The sequence below is a fragment of the Streptopelia decaocto genome (assembly GCF_964273445.1).
Source record: "Streptopelia decaocto genome assembly, chromosome: 3".
Lineage (NCBI taxonomy): Eukaryota > Metazoa > Chordata > Aves > Columbiformes > Columbidae > Streptopelia > Streptopelia decaocto.
Window position 1 is genome coordinate 18,674,974 of NC_138656.1, and position 21,924 is coordinate 18,696,897.

The 21,924-nt window shown below is 45.2% G+C and overlaps 2 protein-coding genes across 12 annotated transcripts in view; one reads left to right on the forward strand and one right to left on the reverse strand.

The window, feature by feature from the left end:
* The window catches only part of CDC42BPA (CDC42 binding protein kinase alpha), a 198,037-nt gene extending 183,536 nt beyond the window's left edge, over positions 1–14,501 (forward strand). For all 7 annotated transcript variants that reach the window (XM_082049753.1, XM_082049755.1, XM_082049754.1 and 4 more), the window contains 3 exons: positions 4,746–4,863; positions 5,739–5,896; positions 7,090–14,501. In XM_082049753.1, coding sequence (XP_081905879.1) covers positions 4,746–4,863; positions 5,739–5,896; positions 7,090–7,221 — 408 coding nt within the window. In that variant the 3' untranslated portion in view covers positions 7,222–14,501. The remainder of the gene's footprint in view (positions 1–4,745; positions 4,864–5,738; positions 5,897–7,089) is intronic.
* A 126-nt stretch (positions 14,502–14,627) lies between these two features.
* Positions 14,628–21,924, reverse strand: part of COQ8A (coenzyme Q8A) — a 47,078-nt gene continuing 39,781 nt past the window's right edge. For all 5 annotated transcript variants that reach the window (XM_082049762.1, XM_082049765.1, XM_082049763.1 and 2 more), the window contains exons 10-15: positions 20,648–20,741; positions 20,271–20,412; positions 18,264–18,371; positions 17,428–17,493; positions 16,529–16,615; positions 14,628–16,049 (exon numbers count right to left, since the gene is read on the reverse strand). In XM_082049762.1, the coding sequence (XP_081905888.1) occupies positions 15,756–16,049; positions 16,529–16,615; positions 17,428–17,493; positions 18,264–18,371; positions 20,271–20,412; positions 20,648–20,741 (791 nt within the window). In that variant the 3' untranslated portion in view covers positions 14,628–15,755. The remainder of the gene's footprint in view (positions 16,050–16,528; positions 16,616–17,427; positions 17,494–18,263; positions 18,372–20,270; positions 20,413–20,647; positions 20,742–21,924) is intronic.

The following is a 21,924-nucleotide window of genomic DNA, read 5'->3' on the forward strand; positions in this document are numbered from 1 at the left end:
GATACTTCATTGCTTTAGAAAAAAGGGAAGAAGTGTATGACAACCGGGCTGAACCTTTAGCTATGAGAATAGCATTTTTAATCACCAGGAAGGATGTGGGAATTTCGAATGACAAGTTCTCTGTTCCACAGGGTTCATGCTCAGCAATCAGCGGCAGGATGCTGTCTATCAGGTCACATTAGGAAAAGGTTCTGGATTCTGTCTGTGTTGAACCAGTCTTTCAAATTGTTTGTTCGTGATGAAATCATGGGGTGTACAAGAATTTTCACACAGTACTGTACATAGATTGAGAGAGAGACAGGTTGAGCCTCAGCTTCTAGGTTAAAGTAAACAAGTGAAGTTAGAGTGTGTACAAGCAAGACCAGAATTTAAAGATGGTAACTTGCCGATGTAGATCCTCTTAATCCTGGTAAGCAGGGGCTGAGGTAATATACTGTTGTGTAGACATCCTTCCAGCTGGAATGTAAACTGGAAGGGTTGAAGTGGTCTTGTCTTTTTTGTTGTATTGTGCATCCTAGTCTGACTAGGTGGGGGTCGCTGGGTCCTATGGGCACACAAGCCATCCTAAAACAGGTACACACATACGTGCTGTGCGTTGTAATTGTGTGCTGTGCTGTGGCCTGCAGTTCTCCTGGGGACAGATGCACAGGTAAATCAGGAATAAACTGTGAGGCAGAGGTGTGTGTCGGTGGTTGGTTGCTCAGGTTTTATATGGGTCTGAGTCGTGTCCGTTGTTGTAATGGAAACGCTCCTGTTGGTTTCTGTGGCCTTCAGACATGCCTGGCAAACCTTCGCTGCCAGGCTGCTTCGAGTGCCTTTGCGTTGCTGTTCTAGATCTCTGTCACTGGGAAGATTTTTGGATCTATACCTGCATATAACACTAGAGAGAACTTAAAATGCAGGAAGAAAATTAATCTCTACTATATTGCTCCAAAACAAATTTGTACAGCTAAGCTTTGACTGGTTACGTGTTGTGAAATGCCAGTTGTCACAGCCATTAGTAATTAAAAAATGAAGTGGCAGCATTTTGGAAAATGTGCCCTGTGATGACAGGTCTGCATTTACCCTGGCTTGTCTGGTAAGGAGAGAGATGCAAATGCACAAGAGGAATGCTCTATTTAAAAAAAAATTAAAATTGTTAAGCCAAATTGAAATTTGTTTATCTCTTAGAAGATCATTATAGGGTCACTGAAGTTGTATTTCAGTTCTGGCTTTAACGAAGTTTTTTTAATCCAACTGTACTATACAATTTTCTATGTTTAATATGCAGTGATGCATCACCAGACTGTGACCCACCTTTCCTTTCTCATGTGAGTAGTCTTCCTGGGATCAGCAAGAAATGACCCCTGGTGTTTCAGACAATGAACTCTTAATTTTTACTTTAGGAGCATCCTTCATCTTAATATTGCAGCCTTCTAGCAAAAACCAGAGGGAAAAAGACAAAGTGGGCAACCTGGAGCGTTGAGTTCTTGAACCTGTTAGCTCCTTGGAGCACTAGAGGTTTAGTCTTGTGTGAAGAAAAGCTCTGACTCCTTGGTGGTTTGAGGGTAGAACAGCTGTAGGCTGTATGGAAAGCAAGGCTGCGAATTTTGGTGTTGTGTCTGTCCAATCCCCCCTTTGTTTCTGGAGATTTTAGTGTGAGAAGGGCTAGCACTCCCTCCGAGGGCACTGTGGCAATGGAACCAAACAAGCATGGAATCCATATGGGAATTGAAAAGCGTCCGATTAAAGTAGGCTTTTAGAGTCTGTCGTATTATTTAATGGAAGAATTAAAAAGCTCGGGTTCATAGTGTAGTGAACAGAAGGCTACTTAAAAACAGAAAACCCGAAACAACAAGGAGCAGCATGATGGCCAGAGAAGCAGAGCTGAACAAGTCCCTGTGGGTGTTGTAACTGCTCAGTCGGCCCCTGTGTGACTGTCGTGGCCCCACTCCCGAGCAGGCAGCGCGGGAGCCGTGGGTGCAGCAGCGATTGCACGTACACAGACACGGCGCCGCAGCAGCTCCCGGCCCCCCCGGCAATGGGACGCACTGAACGCATTTGGGCCTCGCACCCTATTTCACGGTGATTAACTTTGCTCAGCAAGCAGCTTCTCTGCTGCTGATATTTTATTTTTTTTTTACTCTTCCCCCACCTTCCTCCATTCGTTTCAGCAGTGGGGATGAATTTCCCTGCTGGGATTTGAATTGTTGCTCTAAATGAGGGGTTTTTGTCTCTCTCTTTTAAGTAACGCAAGCTCAGGTTTCTTTTTTTCCCCCTTTGTTTTTAACTTGCTGCATTTTGCTGCTTTATAATTACTGCTAATAACTGCCATTTATTTTCCTTTGAGTTCCCTTTCTGCATCATGTGCATATGACTTCCAGGGGTTTTGGTCCAAAATGCCAGGGTCTCTGGCATGTGCTTATTTTATTTTTAGAACAAAGAACAATGAAAGATTTGCTTTGTGGAGAAACTTTGTACAAGGAATTACATGGACTTTGCAAACTGAGGTCATGAAAAATAATCATCATTAGAATACACTATTAAAATAAATGCGTCTTTTTCATGCACGCACCGGGTCCCTCCTTCCCGTGATGCCTGTGTGTTTGCTCAGTTGCTGATAAGGAGCTTTAATCACTTCATCATTAAACATAATTGTTCTCTTTGCAAAATGAGCTATTGTAGTTTTATACAAGTACTAAAGACCTTCCTTGCAGCTCCAGTGTCCTAACCACACGTCTGCATGGTGCTGCCCTTGGCTTTCCTTCGTTTCTCAAAGCACAGCAGTAACTTATTCCTGAGCCCATTAGTTCTCGTTCCTCTGTGGATTGTCAGGGGAGCCTCCATGGTTTATGTACAGCCAGGATGCTCATACTCTTACCCGCAACTCACATTATTGTGTGGCAAAGGACACAGAGGCAGAAATTTAGTATTTTGTACTGCAAAGTAGGTTGGTTGTTCACATTTAAAAAAAAAAAAAAGAACAGGGCAAGGTAAACAAGAGACAGCAGTATGATCCTACAAATGATTTAACAGACTTTTTTAAGCCTTCAGGTATAAATCTTCATTGAGAATAGTGCAGCAATGGATGAGGAGACAATTTTTTTTTTTATTATTGGTAAGGTCTCTGATTCTCTTTTGTTAGTGTTTGAGAGAGATCTGGGAACGGGAGGAGAGATTTCAATTCTGCCTTGTCTGTTGCATGTTAAAAATGAGGCATTTCTAGCCCACTGGGAGGATGGGAAGCAAAGGGTTAACTGTAAGAGCAAAGGGGTCTGTTAGAGCAGCGACTCTAAGGATCATTGTAAGGCTGCGTGTAACAGCACGTTGGTAACAATTATCTGAAAAAGTCTGAACTGTATCAAATCTGTTCATACAAAGCCTCTATTTAATTATCCATTTTAAAATACAGGTAGAGAAATAAGTAGTAGCTGTGGGTCTCTGAAAATACCCTTGTGGGGGGTTGGAATCATTGTCCGGTCTGAATTTTCATAACATCCTAGTTTAAAAAGGCATTGCAATTGCAACTCGCTTTATATGTGGCTGCTTTATCTCAGAGTGAGGATGGGGAAATAACTATATATAAATAGGAAGAAATTAACAGTTATTGCAGGGGGTGTTCCGTAAAGTGGAAGTAAACTAATGCTCAGAGCTACCTGTAGTTCTTTTTACATTCTGCATCTGTAAAGGTTCCCTGCACCTAATTTTAATTAATGGTAGTGACTTAGTAGTGCAAATCATGTTAGGAGCAGGATGAAGTCTCATAGAATCACAGAATTACTTAGGTTGGAAAAGACCTTTAAGATCGAGTCCAACCATTAATCGAACGCTATTTAGCCAGAGATGAAACGATACGCATGGGCAATAGAAAGTCCCTCTGTCCTAAGAAGCCAACTCGTATACAGAGAGATGGGCTAAATAAGCTGAGAAGCCTTTTCCCCTTAGATCAACTGTGAGTTAACAGAAACTGAAATAAAATCTCCCAGAACTCACTTCAAAGTGCTCTTTTCCCTTCTTTTAGAGACACCTTAGGTTTAAGGAACTACCATGTCCACGTAGAGAAATTGTGGTTTATTATCAGTCCAGTACCTTAACTGTTTAGAAAATCACACGGGATCTCAGGATGCAAAACAAGAGCAATAATCAAAATACGTAGAAGAACAGTGTCAGGTGCTCTGGTCATCTCTGAGCGGGCTGAAAACAGGAGGCTGATTCTCACTTTGGCTGAACTGGTGTAGGTGTGGAGTAATGCTGTTAATACCTTTGGAATTAGATAAGTAAATGAAATACAGATTGATCCACTGTGTGTTCATAACTCTGCAGGCATTAGGGATTAACATGGTTATTGTATAAAGTTACATATGTGTGGCACAAACGATGGCATCAAAGAGAGAAATTTTAATAAGATCCTTGCAAGCTTGTGTTCAGAAAGAATGCATTATGCCATGTAACTTGAATATATCTATAGCAGCTTAATGAGGCTTGCAAACCATCCTTTCAAGGAAATTCTTGAATTATTAGATGTACTTTTTCAGTCGTCTGCATATGTCCATGTAATTCAACACTTCTCTGTCGCGTTGCCGTGTGCTTCCAGTCTCTGCACTAAACTGCAGAATATTATTTTGCGAATTTTGCTGACTTGCTGCCCAGATAATTCAGCTCTGGTAAGGTTGGGGTTTTAATGTATTTTGGGGCCTTCCTTTGTAACATCCAAGGCTGAGCCAGCAGTCAATAAGTAAATATGTCATTGTGTGTCTGCATTGCAGAATCTTCGGCCTCAGGAAAGTCGGACCATGTTCAGTGGCTCTGTCAGTATCCCATCAATCACGAAATCGCGCACAGAACCAGGACGATCGATGAGTGCAAGCAGCGGGTTAGCAGCACGTAAGCAAACTACAGTGTTGCTTTGGGGTCTATGCACAAGTATTTCAGGAAAACGGTTGCCTGGAATTGCGTCTATCCGTACTGCCACTAGATAGGGTTTCCAGAAGGGATGGCTGACTGTGTTCCCGCTGATGGCAAGCACAGTATTTTAATCTTGCTTTCAAAGGAGCTCATGGATAAGCAGCTAGCATTTTTGAGAGCCCTACATTTGTAATTTCTCAAATTTTTAAGACTGATGTTAGAATTAAAATTACATTCTTATCCTTGGGACTGCTTTGCTGCTGCTGCTTAAATGTTTTAAATCAGCAGCAAGTTGTTCAAAAGTTCCCTGTATTAATTTTGTTGCTGAGCTGTGTAGAGCTCTTGATGCCTCTCTTGCTGCTAGTGCAAAGAGAAAGCAGTAGAAAACTGGCTGCTGATGGCAAGAGTTGCATTGTGTTGCAAACACCTTTCCTAGCGGTGCCTTTGTGTGCCAGAGTCAGCACAGTCACCTGTGCTCAGACCAGGCAAGTGATTTGATAGTGGACCATGTGAAAACAGAGGCAAGACTGGTGTCCCAGCTTTTCTGGGTTTTTTCCCCTGCTGCAGCACACGTTGCAGTTGTTGCACATTGGCCGCTGTTTGCAGAGTCTGTCTGCTGGGTCTGTACCTGCAAGTGTGCTGATGCTGACATGCCAAGGGAGGGACCGAGGGATCCCCAGGAAAAGCTGCAGCTGGCAGCAGACAAGATAAAAGGCCAGACAGCCTGCAAGCCATGAGCTGAGTATCTTGGGCCATGCTGGAGGAAAGCAGAACTACCCAGAGAAGCAGCGAACAACTTTCGAGTGCCTTGAGCGGGCGTCTGTGACACAGTTTAATTCCTGCGCACGTTTTAGGATCGTCTGCACAGAACGGCAGCGCTCTGCGGAGGGAATTCTCAGGAGGTAGCTATGGAGCAAAGCGTCAGCCTATGGCATCGCCTTCAGATGGTTCCTTATCCTCTGGTGGCCTGGACCAAGGCAGCGATGCACCAACAAGGGACTATGAGCGAGAGGTGAGTGGCAGGAGAAAGGGGGGGAAATGTAAGTCTGTTGATAAAGATGAGGAAGCTAAATTCTGTCACACGTTTGGCTACAAGTTTGGGGGATGTTGACAATTAAGTCTTGGATTTCCTGTATTTCAAGCTATCTTGACAAAAGACTTTATTCAAACTATCTTAACTCTGGTCCTGGTACTTAACATGCAGAAAATGTTCTCTGTGTTCCTTACCTGGAGCTACGTGGGTAGTGAGGCTCCCAAAAATACTGGCTCCATAGAGTAACAGCTTGATAGTGACCTGTGCACAGCATGAAGTGGTGATCTTCCTTCTGCTCTTTATTTGCAAATAAGATTCTCAGGCTATCTTAGCAACCATTTCACAGGAGACATTTTGTACTCAGGGTGCCTCTAGTTAACAAGGTAATTGAAGAATTATAATATAATAATTTCATGTAGAGCGGAACCTGGATTTATTAATTTGTATCCTGTGCAGAACAAAACTATAATTATGATAGGACTGTAATCCTGCCCAGTGCTGCCCAGTCCCTCCAACCAAGAATATTTTGCATGGGAGGGTTCAATCTGAACTTGGCCAGCAAAACTTCCCCAGCCTGTTTTCTTACCAAGAAGTGAAAAAAAATTAAGAGTTCACACAAGTACTGAATATATCCTTCCAGTTGAAGCTGGAAGGCAACTGTCAACCCAGACATAGTTGCGTTCTGCTGTGCTCTGAAAAATCCAACTGGAGTAACTTGATAGGATGCTTTGAATTAATATCCTGAGAGTGACACAGAAGAGGTAGCTGTGATGATGCTCGTACCAAAAAATCTCTCAGTTTAGTGCAAGAGTAGATCACATCATAAGCTGTGAAAAGGCCAGAGCTGTTGTAGCTTCACGAACAACCTGAAGTTGCACACCCTGCTGACCAAGAGGCCCTTGGCAACATGCAGACTGCAACAATCCCACGGGTGCTGTGTCCTTATGTCAGCATCAGCTATGCCTGCTGAAAGCAGAGTGACCTGACCCCTTACTCTTAGGTCTCCTCAGACCAGGAATTCTGAGCAAAATAATTCCTCGGTATTTTTAGACACAAGCAAAATACATGGAGGCCCTTGAATCCAGTCACCTGTTGCTCAGACCCCCTCAGTCGCTCTCAGATTTGCCTGGCCTTTTACTTACTGGTGTTCATCTGTGTCTTCTGGGCTGCAGGACTCTGACTCTCCGAGACACTCTACTGCATCGAACAGCTCCAACCTCAGCAGCCCTCCCAGTCCGGTTTCTCCTCACAAGACCAAGAGCCTCTCCCTGGAGAGCTCTGACCACGTGAGTTGGGACTCATGAACTGCTTCAGCATTCAGATTTGACATCACAGCAGCTTGCTGTCCCCATGGCTGTCCCCTTCACTTGCTCCAGTTCTCACCTTCATCATCCTAACCCACCCCATTCCCTGTCTGAAAGCGATCTGGGAGTGGGGTACAGAGGAAGGTAAAAGCTGGTTGTCTTCAGCACCGTTCGGCGTTGCCTCACTTTCCCTTCCCCAGAATCGACAGCAGCGAACGAGCAAAGCTTAGGGTGTTGGTAAATATCAGATGCTGTGGATTTGTATTAGTATTGGTTTCATTTTTGTGGTTACAGCTGCTTCATTTTTAAAGACATATTTATCCCACCCCCCTTCCACTTCACAAAAAGTAGCTTAAGTAGACCAGACCAGTATCAACAAGAGAAAATTCAGAGGGATTTTGTTTCCATACAATAGCTCATTGTACTGTACAGAAGTAGCACAGAGACCCCTTCCCCTGCATGGGGAATGATCAGTATGTCAGAGGCACATAAAAGCTTTCAGCCACCACGTTTGAATGTCAATCTGATTGTCGCCAGCAAATCCTTATTGATTAAAATGATGCATATTTTACTACAGTACAGAGTTTAAATAAATACGCAGATGTTAGAGTAAAATACGTATGTATATATTCAAAGAAAAAAAAAAAAGCATTGTGTATGCAGCAGAAGATGGATGCTTATTTAAGAGAGCCTTTAATTTAAGATTTGTGTTGTCCCTGTTTTCATGCTCGGTAATATACAGACTTGGAGGCCTGGCCTAAAACCTTTCGTAGGACAAATATTCCTTGTGCGTAGCGCTCGCTGCGCTGCCGGGAGAGGTCCCTGCAGCGCTTTCGCAACATTTCTTTATTCTGGCAGCAGCATAACTGAAGCTATAATTCCTACTTTCCTGTTCATCCCCATCCTTTGCAAAAACGACAACGATGGGAAAGCAACCCCTTGCCCCAAAATCCGAGGGCACCGGTCGGCCCGGCGGCTGCGCTGGTGTCTCGTGCGCCGGCGGTGCGGCTGGGGAACCTGGCGGCGGGACACAGTGGAGGTCGTTCAGGCAGCAAGGGAGCTCAGTGCAGCGGCGTTCAGCAGGAAAAGTGTTTCCCTGCGTCAGTCTTTGACCAGGCTGAGCAGCCTTCCGCATCTCCTTGACCATCCCTCACCAGAGAACTGTTACCGTCGTTACCAAATACTAGTTGCTAATACACATCAGCCAAATGAGTGCCCTTAGCCCGCAGCTCGCTGTGGCTGGCTCTGCCGTCACTGTAGCAATGAAGAACCTTGAAGACTGACCTCACACTGTTCACACTGTGGTAGTCGAAGATGCCTCGTCACCCACAACTGCCGTGCTGGCAAGGTTGGTTTTCCTCTCTCTCCCCGACCCGTGCTTGTGGGTTTGTGCAATTTGCAGTTGTTTCTATGCGCTCACCTGCTGTTTGGTTCCAGTAGCAGGTCAGGTTGGAGGGCAGAAAGTATTGCGGTGGAAGACAGAGCCCACTGAAGTTGCAAAAGTAATTAAAAAGCTGAAGCTGGTCATGCAGTCAACAGAATACAGTGAGAGACTGATGTACAAATGGATGGTAAGAGGAAGATGTCTCTTCTCTTTAGTTAGCAAGGCAGATGTGCTTTTCCTTTGGGAGTGCGTTCAAATGAGCCTCTCTTCTCAGTAGTGTTGTCGGTGGCTTTATACTATGACCATACTCAAACACATAAGGGCTTTTTGTATTTAGAATACTGGTTTTTGTGGGTTCTGGAAGCTTGTTATGGCTCTTACTAAACCATTCCATGTTCTTGCAGTACTCAGCAGTATATAATGTTTCACCCACATAGAGGTGTTAGGAGTTTTCAAGTTTCTGTCTTCCCTAATGGAAGTTATAGGTAAGTTCAAACCATGTACAGTAATTTCCAGGTGTGATCTAAATGTGGAATAGGGAGTGAGGCACACAGATCATTTAATCCACTTAATCACGCTGGGTCTCCTAGGTAAGATTTTCACTCTGAATCAAGAGGCTTGTCCAAGTTTAAGCTCATTCAATGCTATTTTGGGACAGGAATTCCAGAATTTTATATAAGAAACCATCATATCAAAAGCCTGTCTCTCTCCTGTTTGGGTTTTTCAGGGTAGCAAGCTGGTTGTGTTGTTTTCACTTTGAAGCTACTACTTTTGCAAGCCTGGCATTTAATGATAAAAGCTTTTGCAAAGGGCTAAGCACTTGAAATTGATCCCTACCAGAATAGTTGTCAGTCTTTCTGAGGGACAGATAGGCAGGGTGTTATTGGCATTATTAAAATTCCACATCAGCTTCTTCATAAAGGCTGCATATCGCTTCAAGTATAGCCGCTGCTTTTTCCCCACAATTCCCTCCTCTTGGTGTAACACGTCCACACACTTTTCAAAGCCTTTGCAGACTAGTTTTGTATTTACTGTGTGTTGTATTTAAACATTAATCTTGTTTTGATGTTGAGAGAAGGCATTTAAAGAGCGGTCATTTAAGCTGGAGCAGCCTACGTGACAGTCCCCTGAGAGTGGGTCACAGGATCGTATTGGTAGTTTTTTTGCAGTGGGGCTAATGCTCTATCTGAAAACAGAACCCAAAGAATCACAACACAGCAACAATTAAGTCAAGTAAACCCCCATGTTTACTCTGTTACGGTGCCTGCAATCTGTTGATATCAGAACCCGGCATTTTCAGGCAGTGTAGGTCAGCTGTGTGACACAACTGAGCTCCAGAGGATGAGCGTGCCACAGGCCTACATTGTTTGTACACCACAATTTCTAAGCCTTGGCAAGTCTCCTTTAGGATTATTATATTTAATCATTAGTTTGGTACTGTGCATTTTTATACGCGTATGTTCAAAAGAGAAGCAGCAACTGTTCTCTCAGTTGAAAAGCAAATGACCGCATCACTTATTGGAAAAGAGAAAAATTGTCATAGGACTTGAATAGTTTGGGATATTTGGGGACCATTTGATGATACACGTAATTTTAAACCACGCTCATCTGTTTTTGTTGGTATGAACACTGAAAAAAATGCATACTATAGCTGAGCTTTTTAAATACTCATTGGGCTAGGGAAGGTAACTTGGTCATTTGAACTGTAAGACTCTTGACTGGTATCTCTCAGACAGCTGTCTCTTAGGGTTTGATGTTTGCTGCTGCGCGCTGCAGCATCGCTTCCACGCCACAGGGAGAGAGAGCGCTGCGTGTTGTTCAGGGAGCTTCAAATCTCCCACTGTGTTTCTGACCGTAGCATCTGTTCTCTGTACACAGCCTGTATCTATCTAGCTGATTTTTTCCTTTTGGCTGAGACTGAAGGTGTTTGCATTTTTGACACTGCTTAATCATATGGCTTGTTGGGTTTTTGCATTTTGATTGCTTCTCTTTCGATGGCAACAAAGGATCTGAACAGATTCAGGCAGCTACTAAGGATTCCAGGTTATATAGAATGAGTAAGGTTTGGTAAGTAGTTTTCCCCTGCACGTGTGCGCACACGGGTATGTGGCTTCCTTCCACATTTCATAACCCCAAAGCAGGGTTATAGCACTCTCTTCTCTGATGCCTTTGACCTGTAGAAGACAGCTGGTGGTTTCAAAAAAAACACAACATTCCTGAGGCTGTGGTGAAGTAGTCGCTTTTTTCCTCTCAGTTAGTTGCTGTGGCTTGCTATGAATGTACATTTTGCCCATTTTACCGAGTTTCAAAACTGAGTCAGGAATGTTATCTTTTTTATTCTCCTAAAATTACAAGCCAGGTGTGTTATTCTCAGGTATATGGCAGAGGGAAGTTAAGGGTCTTGTCCTAATAAAAAAAAGTCCAAAAAGCATAAGAGTATTTATAGAAATGTAGTTAAGCTGCACCTAAGTGGTTCACACAGTATCAGCCTTTCAAAACAAAACAGTTGCAATATTAACACAGAAAGATTCCGGCACCAAATTGTCTTGCATGGCCAGACCCTGAAAGACAGGACAAACATGCTCTTGGGTGGAGGAAGGGTGTGTTTTCCATTTTATGAGAGCTGTTTAGTTTTAAGGGTAAAATTTCTTGCAGTGAAGTCCCCACACCTCCTGAGCCTTAGTCTGAGAATCGAAGTGGCACATAGTAGCTTCTGCTGTGTTGGGTTTTGATACTAGGAGTCAGTTCCATGGAGTAAATGGGACAACCTTCTGCACTAACACAAACTGCACCCTTGCGTGGGCTGTGTGTTCACACTGTATTTGATACCCCCCCCCGAAACCGCTCTGCTGCAGGCTTCCCAGCCTAAATTCCAACTCCACTTTGTCTTTCATTCCAGCTGCAGCTCAGTACAACCTCTTTTCATTCCGCATTTAAGAAAGTCTCATCCACAGGGAAGAAATCTACAAACCAACCAGTGTTGGTATTTCAGAGCAATTATACCTGCCTTTTTATGTATGACAGTTTCATATCATTTATTTTTAAAATACGTTTTTTAGGTTTTTCATTGTAATATTATTGTACAGTTTTGCATGGCATAGATGTAATCACTTTTTTTTTTGTTTTAGAGTATAAAAGCTGACAAGTGTGCGTGTGGGGGAAAGATTCTGCTTTTTGCCTCTTCTCACTTTTGTTTAATGCCCTCAGTGTTGTAGGGGACATTGTAAGAGATTCTCTGCTACAGAACAATGATGTAGATTCTTTTGCACAGAAATATTTAAGGTGGAAAAGTCAACAATGTAAAAATGACTTACCGCCAATATTTTATGTTGGTAACACACTTAATATTAACCTACTTTGATGTACTGCAATAAAACAGGGAACTGTTAGAAATGCAGATGTTTTGTCTTTTTTTCTACCTCCCCATGTTAAGTTTTGAGAAAGAAAGAGAAGGGAGAATAATGGTGTTCTTGAAGATAAAACCAGCACATTGTAACACATCTGCACCAGCAGGAAGAAAAGGAATATATGAGAAAATCAAAATAGCTCTAACAGCTTGGAGAAAAAAAGTACCAGAACCTTCTTGAAAATTTGAAGTCAAGCTACCTTATACTTTAGTATATTGAACTTCATCAACTAGAGTTTTCTTAACCTTTTTCTTAGGTCAGCTGTCCTGTGTCAATATTTGTAGTCATTGTTTTGATGTTCCACCTTCATTCAGTTACACATCAAAGTTTTCAGCTGCCCTAGAGACTGGATTCTGACTTATTGCTGAGCCACCGTCAAATTGATGTAAGTGCATCTTGAAATGCCTGTGAGGTTTTACATGTGCTCCAACCCTTTCACATCTTCCAGCAGCTCCTCACAAGCCAGTCTGGGATTTTCTGTGCACCAGAGTCTGTTGGTGGAGGCTTTGAGTATCTGCTTCTGACAGCCCCCCGCAGCAGGAGTGCAGGTCTCTGGTAACAGGAGACACAGGATCTGTAACAGCAAAGACCACCAGCAATACCCTCGAGGAGCACTTCTTACATGGCCACAGAAATGTCTGATCCTGTCCCTCTCCTTCAGTCAAAATTACTACTTTCTCAGCCCCTTCTTTTAGCTTATATTTTTGATTTCCCCCAGTTCCTGATGCACTACCACAGCTGTGAAGGTCTTGGGAAATGGGCCTTCTATTGCCAAGGGATTTGGACATTAGAAAAGCAGCTTTCTGTTCAGCTGCTCAGCATTAATCCCTTCCAATCCCTAGCATTCTATGATTCTATGATTCTGTGATTAGTTTTCTGTTTTGATGCAACAAGTAGGTTACCTAAAGAAAGAAGATATGAATATCACTGCTGATGTTCATGATGATTTAGGCTGAATCTTGATTCTTTAGAATGGAAATCCCCATCTTCAGAGAAGCAGATTGAGCCTCCAGCTTGCATCAGGGAACACTGAACCATCTTCTGCAAGAGGATTTTTCTGAGACTGAGCAGCTTTCTGCAGCAGTGTTCATATCCTCACCCTGCATGTGTAGTTCAAGCACATGCACCAGCTGGCACAGAGCAAGCAACAGTGCTAAAGGGTTCTCGCTCATCAAAAATGTCATGACTTCTGTGACTTGAAGCCAGAGCAGGGTTTCTCGCTCACTTTTTCTCCACAGCTGTTACTTATACTGACATGCAGTTCCTCGTGTCACAAATCTCTCTGGACAAAACTGTAGAAATTATTAAAGCTTTTAGAACATACACAAAAGGCCAGGAGAATTAAGGACCAAGTGCTGTAAGCAGCTCTCCTAATAAAGGAACATCTTATCTTGTGCAAGTTGCTACCCTTTAGGTAAAGGTAAAACAACTCCCATTGTTCAGCTTGATGTTACTCTTTAATAATACAGTCTCTCTCAAAGGAAGGGAGATGTTTGCCAAGCTGAACACCGATGCCCCAGCAGCATTATACAAAAGATCTGTGGTCACATGAACAAGCACATACCACTCTCACCTAGTTGTGCTCTTTTGAGTTACTTTGCAAGTTCTCTGAACACACTAGGTCTGAATCTTCAGTTTCAGAAATTTTGCTCTGAAGCTCACATCATAATCCAATTCCCTTGTCAGCTTTTTATACTTTGGATTTTAACATAAGCATTTAACATCTCAAACAATTCTTGTTTTTACAGTTGCAAGGTCTAAATCCAAAGAAGAAAAGCACTAAACATCTATCAGAACACAAAACAAGGGACCTTACTCTGAGCGTACAAAACAGCTCAATGCAAAGCAATTATTCACTGCACAGCAGAGTTCACTCTTGTCAAATGAATAACCAGATGAGTACTTTCAGTTTAACTAAACCATACTGGATATTTCTCAACTGAGTCTTAAAGGAAGCAGCTTATATGTTTATGATCTTGGAAGAAAGGTAATAAAATAATCCTTTGTCCTATTTCACAAAGGTCCCTACTGAGAGAGACTATTTATTCACTTACCTGTTCTTTACCTCTGGAAGTGTCAGCAGTCAGGATTTCTTATGTACTGCAGTTTAAGATCATAAAACCTCTGTATTCCTGGGCTGTGTTAACCAAGTAGGACCAACTGAGCCTGCTGCTGAATATCTGGCACCTGCCCAATATGGACACCTGCCTTATGAGCACCATGGAAGCACCAACTCCAACAGCCCCTCCTTCACAAGTGGAGGAAAGGCAAAAAGACCTGTGTCCAGAGTCAGTAAAACCAAGGAAGACAAGGAAAAAAATGGGGATTTTCATGGCCAGACATGTTCAGGCTGATGTCCCTCTGGCTCCTGGTAAAACTGTCACCATCACTGTTAGCACTAGTGACAGAGCTGCAAAGGAAAGCTGAAGGAAGAAACAGGCCACAAAGAGATGGCTTTGAAGGATGGTAGCAATTCTTTGAGCAAACAACTGCAACAGGAAGAGACCTGGAAACTGCTGCTTCTCCTCAACTCCTGTTTATCCCACGGAACAGGACATAGTTCACTTGGCTGTTCATTACTGCACCAGAAGATGAAAAAAAAACGCAGGCAGAAGGCCCACCGCACAAGCACTTTTTTATTGAAATCAGGAAGTCGTACAGGTACAGACTTGTACAAAAAAAAAAAAAATCTAAGTAAGTAAATTTCCTACCTTGACTCCAATAGTTTAAAACTGTGCATCTGGTTTTAAATGTGTGACATTTCAGCAAAAGCTGGAAATGCTCATGAGAGACAATAACATGTTTGTCTGCCTTGCCATAAGTTCTGCATTACAGGAGAAGGGAGCGCAGACAGACAGACAGACAGACTAGGTTCTTGGTTAGGAGTCCAGCAAGCGATTGGTGTCAGAGCTGTAGCTTCTCTGACTCGCCCTCAGGGAAGCTGATACCTACCAGACAGTGAAGAATCCCACTACTTGTGCTCACATATAGCTCTGTTGATTACATATTTGACTCCCAGAACCCAGATAGGCTGGGTGAGTGTACAGGTGTGTTTAAAACAGATTGGCACTCAAGTCTCAGATTTCTTTAAAATATATCCTATGTTTAGCTTGCAAGCCAAAAAGAGGCAGAAAGCATAATACTTCACCCTATGTACACACACGCTCCCCTTGCGTTAACCAGTGTCAGTAAAATCCAGGAGGGTTCTTTGACTGCCACCACTTGACTTACAAAAATGGGGGAGAAGGTGCTGAATGTGTCTGTGTAGGGAACACTTTAGTATTTTGTTCTAAAATTCACAGTATGAAAACTACTTGAATTCCACCTTAGCACAAAGAGGACAGGTTTTTAAAAAACAATTTTGGAGAATTACAAACAGGTTTTGATATTAAATTCTGAGCTTCTCCTCCTTCCCCTATTTGATATAAACCCAGTTGATATGCAGCCACCATCACAATGTGAAAAATGCATTCAAGGTAGTTGGCTGGAGCCTTGAACAGTACAGAAGCAGTCAAGAAGATAGTTTCCTGCAAGCTGCAGACTGTACCGGCAGTCAGTGTGGGATAAACACAGCATGAAAGAACAGCTTTGTCCTTGTGAAACGCATACTTGGCTTCCAGGGCACAGGCTGCTGCATCTCAAGAGGATGGAGAGCTGGGGTGCAACGCATGGGAGGCTACAACGCTCTCTGCAAGGCTCAGATGAACTGCGCCCTCAGAACAAGAGGTGTTAGTTCATTCTTACTAATCCTCTGGCTTCTTGCCCCTACTGCTCCAATATTTGCTATATGCCTCTTGGAACATGTTTTTGCAGGGAATTTTGGCCTTCAGTTTGGTGCAGATAAGGAAGGAACCCCCCATCTTCCGATGAAGAGAGTAGGTCTCCTCTGGTGGAGGGACAAGCCGATGCTTCAGCATGACTGGGATTAAACCATGGATCTTTTCAGTGGTGCTTTGGTTGCCGAAATCAAAAGGTTCCTCAGATGCAAAAGCCTCTCCCAGGATGAGGACAGCATTTAAGTGGGCATCTTCCATTTCCTGCCCAAAAGGAAAGAGGCATAAATAACATCACTGGCCATTTTAACCACCAGGGAGGAAAAGAAGAAATACTAACACTAAGAGCAGCAGCTCAGGAGAAATACCCAACCATACCCACAGAGGTAACCTCCAGCCCCCAACAGACTGATGAACATTTGGTCAGTACAGTATCAAGAAATTCAACCTTCCAGAAGACCATCCACCCAGTCACAACATTTCAGCAGTTATGACCGCCTGCTGGGTCTTGCTGGGGGAGAAGGAGGGACAGTGGTTTTGGGGTAGCTGTATCATCAGTACTGCTCCTGCTCCCAAAAGGGAGAGAACAGAACAAAAGCCAAACCTTTTTTTGCCCTCATCCTTTATCAACAGGGCTTTCAGACCAACATTGGCTTTTACCACATCAAGAAATCTGGGCAAGTCCACAGACCCACAACAAACTTATCACTAGCCACTGCAAAAGCAGACCCTCTGCTCCATACCTTGACTTCATAGCCAGTGAGGAATTTCATTTCAATGGACTTCTTCAGTACTCTCTCTCTGTCCATGTCAGCAGCTGCCTTGATTACCTGAACGGGAAGAACACTTTCAGGAGAGCGAGGGGATGACTGGAAAAGGTGTTGAGCACAAGACTACTTACTACGTGGGCTACAGGCTGCACGTGCTGCCTGCTCGCTTCATTCCCTCTGCCCTCAGCTTCAGTGTCCTCTGCACATGGGCCAGTTTAAGAGCTACTGGCAAAAACATACAGCTGCTGGTTCTCCAAAGCTCTTCCCAGTATGGCTACATATAGCCCAGACAATGTAAGGGACATAAAAAAAGTTACACTAATCAATCAGCCCTTCCCCCAGCAAAACAGTGGAGCCAACTGTGAGAAGCTTGAGGTGATGTCTCCTGGCCCCTGCACCTTGATTTATCAAGTGCAGAACATGGTGATCACAAAGGCAGTGTATATGACTTCACATAAGTTTATAAGCCCGTAAAGCAAGCTAGAAATCACAGGAAGAGATGGTGGACAGGACAAGCAATTCCTGTGTACCCTCACTGAGAAAAACACAAACAAACAAAACCAACACTGAATTCCAAGCGCTCTGATATGCTCTGCTGCCTGAGTCTCCCAGTAAGCAACAGGACAGCTCTCCACATTTGTCATGCAATTTAACCATCTGAACTCAGATGGCCAGCAGCTTGCAGCAGACACGCAGAAAGCTGTGGTAAGGATGAAACAGGAACAGAGACCGCTCTTGCCTCCTGCCCTGCTTCTCTCCACACACAGAGTGGGTTCAAGCACAAAGTGATACAGCTATGAGATAAGCAGAATTTTGCAAATATTTTAAGACCCCCCCAGTGCAGCACTCTAGGGCACAATGCAAATCCTCACCTCGATGTAGACATCTGTGAACTTCTCATCAAACCCTCGTGTTGCTCCAAAGTCCAGCAGGGCCACCTGGAAATGAACAAACTCATTTGTACATCAGCATCAACCACTCAAGTAGAGCCTGACCCTAAGACGACTCCTGATGTCTCCATTCCTCTCAGCTGGCTGGAGAGCCTTTGCACGGCAGCTCCGCTTCCCCCAACTCCTTTATTTCCTTACAGCAGCACAAACATTTGCACGAGTTCATGGCAGAGGTGCTATGGCCTGTGCTAACGTTGTCACATCTGCTCATCTGGTAACCCTGCTCAGGCTTTCCACCTGGGGACAGAGCAGTTCAAAACCTTTTCCCAACACTTTCCAGCATAGACCTCAGGGATGAACAAGCAATTGCATCTGACCTGCAGGGCATAAGCAAGCAGCCAAACCAACAAACAGGACATCTGCAATTGCTTCCCCAGGCACCCTTATCTACAGCACAACTCAACACAAGAGCATTCAGCAAAAGAGTCCTTGGCTCAGGTGTGCCCTGGTAGAGCACTGCCAGCTGCAGCTTCCCACTGACCAGCTGCAACACAGACCCTGAGGCAACAGCAGTAGCTGTGCCTGGATCTAAGGCCAAACACAGGCAGCCAGCCAGACTTACAGAAGCCCTGCCTTCTACCAAGACCAAGTGAAGACAAGTGGCAAAGGGACAGGCTTCACCATCCAATCTCCCCAAGGCTCAGGACAAATCTGAGAGAATCTCATTAAGGGCTCATTAAATTCTGGGAGCTGGGGAATAATCAAAAGCTGGTGAAAACCAGCTCTTGTACAGGCAGAATAGCAGCTCTTGGGCTTACCTTGTGCAACTGTGGGTCATAGAAGAAGTTTGACCAGTTTGGGTCAGTCTGCATGTACCTGAACTCAAACAGCTCCCGCAGACACAGGACCAGGATGTTGTGACAGATCTTGAAAAGCAAGGAGAGAAAGCAACAAGTCAGGAGGGCAGCAAGCCCTACTCATATACACCATTTACAGCAGGCATTAGCAAACAGGGAACACATCACCACACTAGCAGGAACTATCTGCTCCATCCTGCAAAACTCCTGCAGAGATGAGAGCGCTTCTCAGCAACTCCCAGCCCACACCTGCCATGGGACATCCTTAGCAGACAGCACAGATGCCATGCAAGTTGGACATCAGCCTGAGCTGTAGTTCGTATCAGCCCCTGGATGTGCCTCCAGAGAGGAGGCTGCCCTGTACGTGGCAGCTGAGAACAGCAGGTTCCAGGGGTCATCCTACCGCATGTGTTATCTGTGTCCCGGTCCTGCCTTTCACCTTCCCAGCTTTGACTACCCACTTGGTTGTTGCTTTGAAAGCCAAGGAACATCCTCACAGTGCCAGGAGGGATCCAAACGCAGAGGTGGGGGAGGCCAGTAGAGAATTACAGCCTACCCTGGTGGAAAGTCCTGCAGGACCCTGGCCAGAATGAAGCCAAGGCAGCTCAAGAGAAATGAGATGCAGTTCCATGGCATTTTAAGTTGAAAGACTAAAGCAGCTAAAGAGGAGAGTCTCTTCCTGTAAAGCTGCCCAACAACCTACAGAACTAGGTCCAAACTATTATTGAAAGGGGGCTTCACTAGATACAAACACCCACTGTGTACTCCTCAGCCAAGTCTTCTGCTGGACTCAGCACTGACCCAGCTTGAGGGAGGAGCAGCAGAGCAACACCTGGGGACTGCCAGGCATGGGGAAGGAAGAGTAGCAGTCCCCCTGCTGAATTACATACTACAGCAGAGCTTTTTTGTGAGGATATTTAAGCTGGAGCCTGTTCAGCAGAAGAAATGCCAGCCTCATTCTGCCTCTCTTCAATTTCTGCAAAGCTGAGTGAAACATATCTAAGAGGGAGGGAAGAGAGCACCAAACACAAGCCAGACCCCCAGGCCCTAGTAGAAGACACGGCCGTTTGGAGCAGAAGGCTATGGGTCAGCCAGGCCAGTCACTAACAGGAAAGACAGGCCGCTCCTGCAGCAACACCCCACCTCACAGCCTTTTGAAAGCAGCCCTGGTGATACAGCAGCTCATCAGAGGGGACACGTCCTACGAACTGACAGCTCGCAGGTCACAGGCAGCCAGCTCTGCCATAGCTTTGTGTCCAGTGTGACACCAAGATCTGTTTATCTAGAGGAACGTAACTCTGCCCTCTTCTCCAGTGACCAGCTGACAGCTCACACCAAGACAAAAACAACAACAACAAAAAATCCAAATACCAGGACAGTTATTTCTGCTGCTAGAACAGCTGCTTGTCCCACCACAGCACTCCAATCCCTTGCTATATTCAGCATCAACACCCACCCATCACCACATCCCCCCCCTTTTAACCAAGAGGTACTTTTCCAGCAGCCCTGTGCAGCACAGGTCAGTCCCACAGGAGACAAAGTCCATATCCTTGCACAAGGGCAGATGCTTCTGCACTCCTGCCCAAAGGAGCAGTTGCAAAACAAGACCCCTTTTCCCTAGCTGACAATCCCTCCCAATCTGAAGGTCATCTGAGAGAGAAACAGGGCATCTAGGAAATACACAGCAAGGCTACCTGCCCTTCAGCCACCCTTGCCATTCACCCCTCCAACCTCTCCCTGCTGAATGCTGGCACCTGCACGTCCTAGACCAGCCTGAGGAGACTCCAACCTCACTGCCAAATTCCCTAGACAGAAATCTTCCAACAAGCTCCAGACAGTCTCCAGCTCCAGCCCTGCTTTGCACTGCTTGAGTGTGCCATTCCACAAAGTGCTCCCTGGCCCAGCAGTCCCCAGGCAGGCCGAGCAGGATGCTCTGGTGAGGGGAGAAGACAAAGCACCCCACAGTACCTCATTTCGAATCTCCTGGCTCAGCCCTACACCTTGATCCAAGGGGAAGCCAGACACCAGCTCTGTGGTCAGGACGTGCTTGCTGCACAGCTCATCCACTACTCTCGGGATGTAAAAGAAGGGGTGGTCTTTCAGCAGCTCCCTGGGGGATACAGAAAGGAGAGGAAAAGGTTAGCAACACTGAAAGCAGCCAGGCCTCTCCCCAACAAAGTGGTAATTCTAGGGGACAGCTCAGGCCACAAACACCAATCCTTTCCCTGTGCTACATCCCAGGGCATGGCTTTCATCTCCCCACTGTCCCTGAAGTTAAGCAACCTCTCCTGTGTTTCATACACACACAGAGACAGGAAGGGTTGAAGGCAATGGCATGAACATACTGGAATTTCTTTGCGCAGGCAGCTTCTCTCTCATAGTCACACTCCAGGGCCAGCTCTCTGCTCAGGACTTCAATCAAATGCTCAGGGAACAAACCTGAAAACAGCAGAGAAGAGAGCAGGCTTAGCAAAAAAGGAGCCCCTAAGGCTAAGCTTTCCAGAGTTGCAGCTGAGGAGCAACCTGCTGCCCAACCAGTTCTGAGCTGAAGAGTAAGTACAAGAGGCCCCAGAGAGCCAAGGCATATTTCCAACTAGATACAGGTTCTGCAGGCAATCCTGGGTCAAGGCTACACAGCTGCTCCTAAAGCAAGGCACATCCACACTGTTCTTGCACAGCAGAGCTCCATCCTCCCCTGGCTCCCACTCCACAGCCGTCCGTTCCTGAGCAGAAACACACACCAAGGAATGGAAGCACCCAAACACTAGCCTGGGCAAAAGCAGCTGAAAAGGCTCCAAGCCATGCCTGCCTGAAACTACAAACAGGCACCACTAGGCAAAAACAGTCAGTGTGACTAAGGCAGGCAACTGCAGCAGCACATAGCCAGAGCATGAGTTGCCAAGTCCTGTCTTCTCAGTTTGGAGCTGGAAAACCAAACCACTTCTTGAGCCAGACAAAGCTGGGACTACAGCAGCCTCTGGAGGGCCCTACCCAGCCACCACAGAGAACAGTCACAGGTTCTGTCAGCAGCCAGCCTGATTTTAAAGTGGTACTTGTACAGTCCCACTAAGATGTACAGCTGCTGCAGGCAGATATTTGGAAAAAGGAGTAGCAAGCCTTGCATTCCCTGTGGGGAAAGGGGACTTATCTGTGTGCCTGGACACTGAGCAAGCTCCATGCCTAGAAGTTCTCCACCTTTCCACAACTTTGTGAAGAACAGAGAATGGCAGGCAGAGGGCTGCAGGAAACATGGAAAAGAATGGGTTCTGCCAAATGTACTAGAAAATAAGAGTGACAAAGCAAAACTACCTGATGTGAACAGCACCCATGCTGCATGCCTAGAAGCCATCAACAGTAAGTATACCCAGACACTATACTGTGCCAAGAGTCCCTGTGGATCGCACAGAGACGAGTGCACATTATCACAGCCATGAAAAACTAACACAGCTGCATTTCCCACCCCAGTGGGTCAGGCACGTGCCCAGCAAAGGCAGTGGCAGCTCTGCAGCAGGAGAGGGGAGCAGGGCAGGGCTCCCCACATTGGCCTTGCACCCACTGCCTACACATCCACTACTTCTCTCGCTTTCTGCAGATCTGCTCCTGGGCAGACTCAGCAATTCTT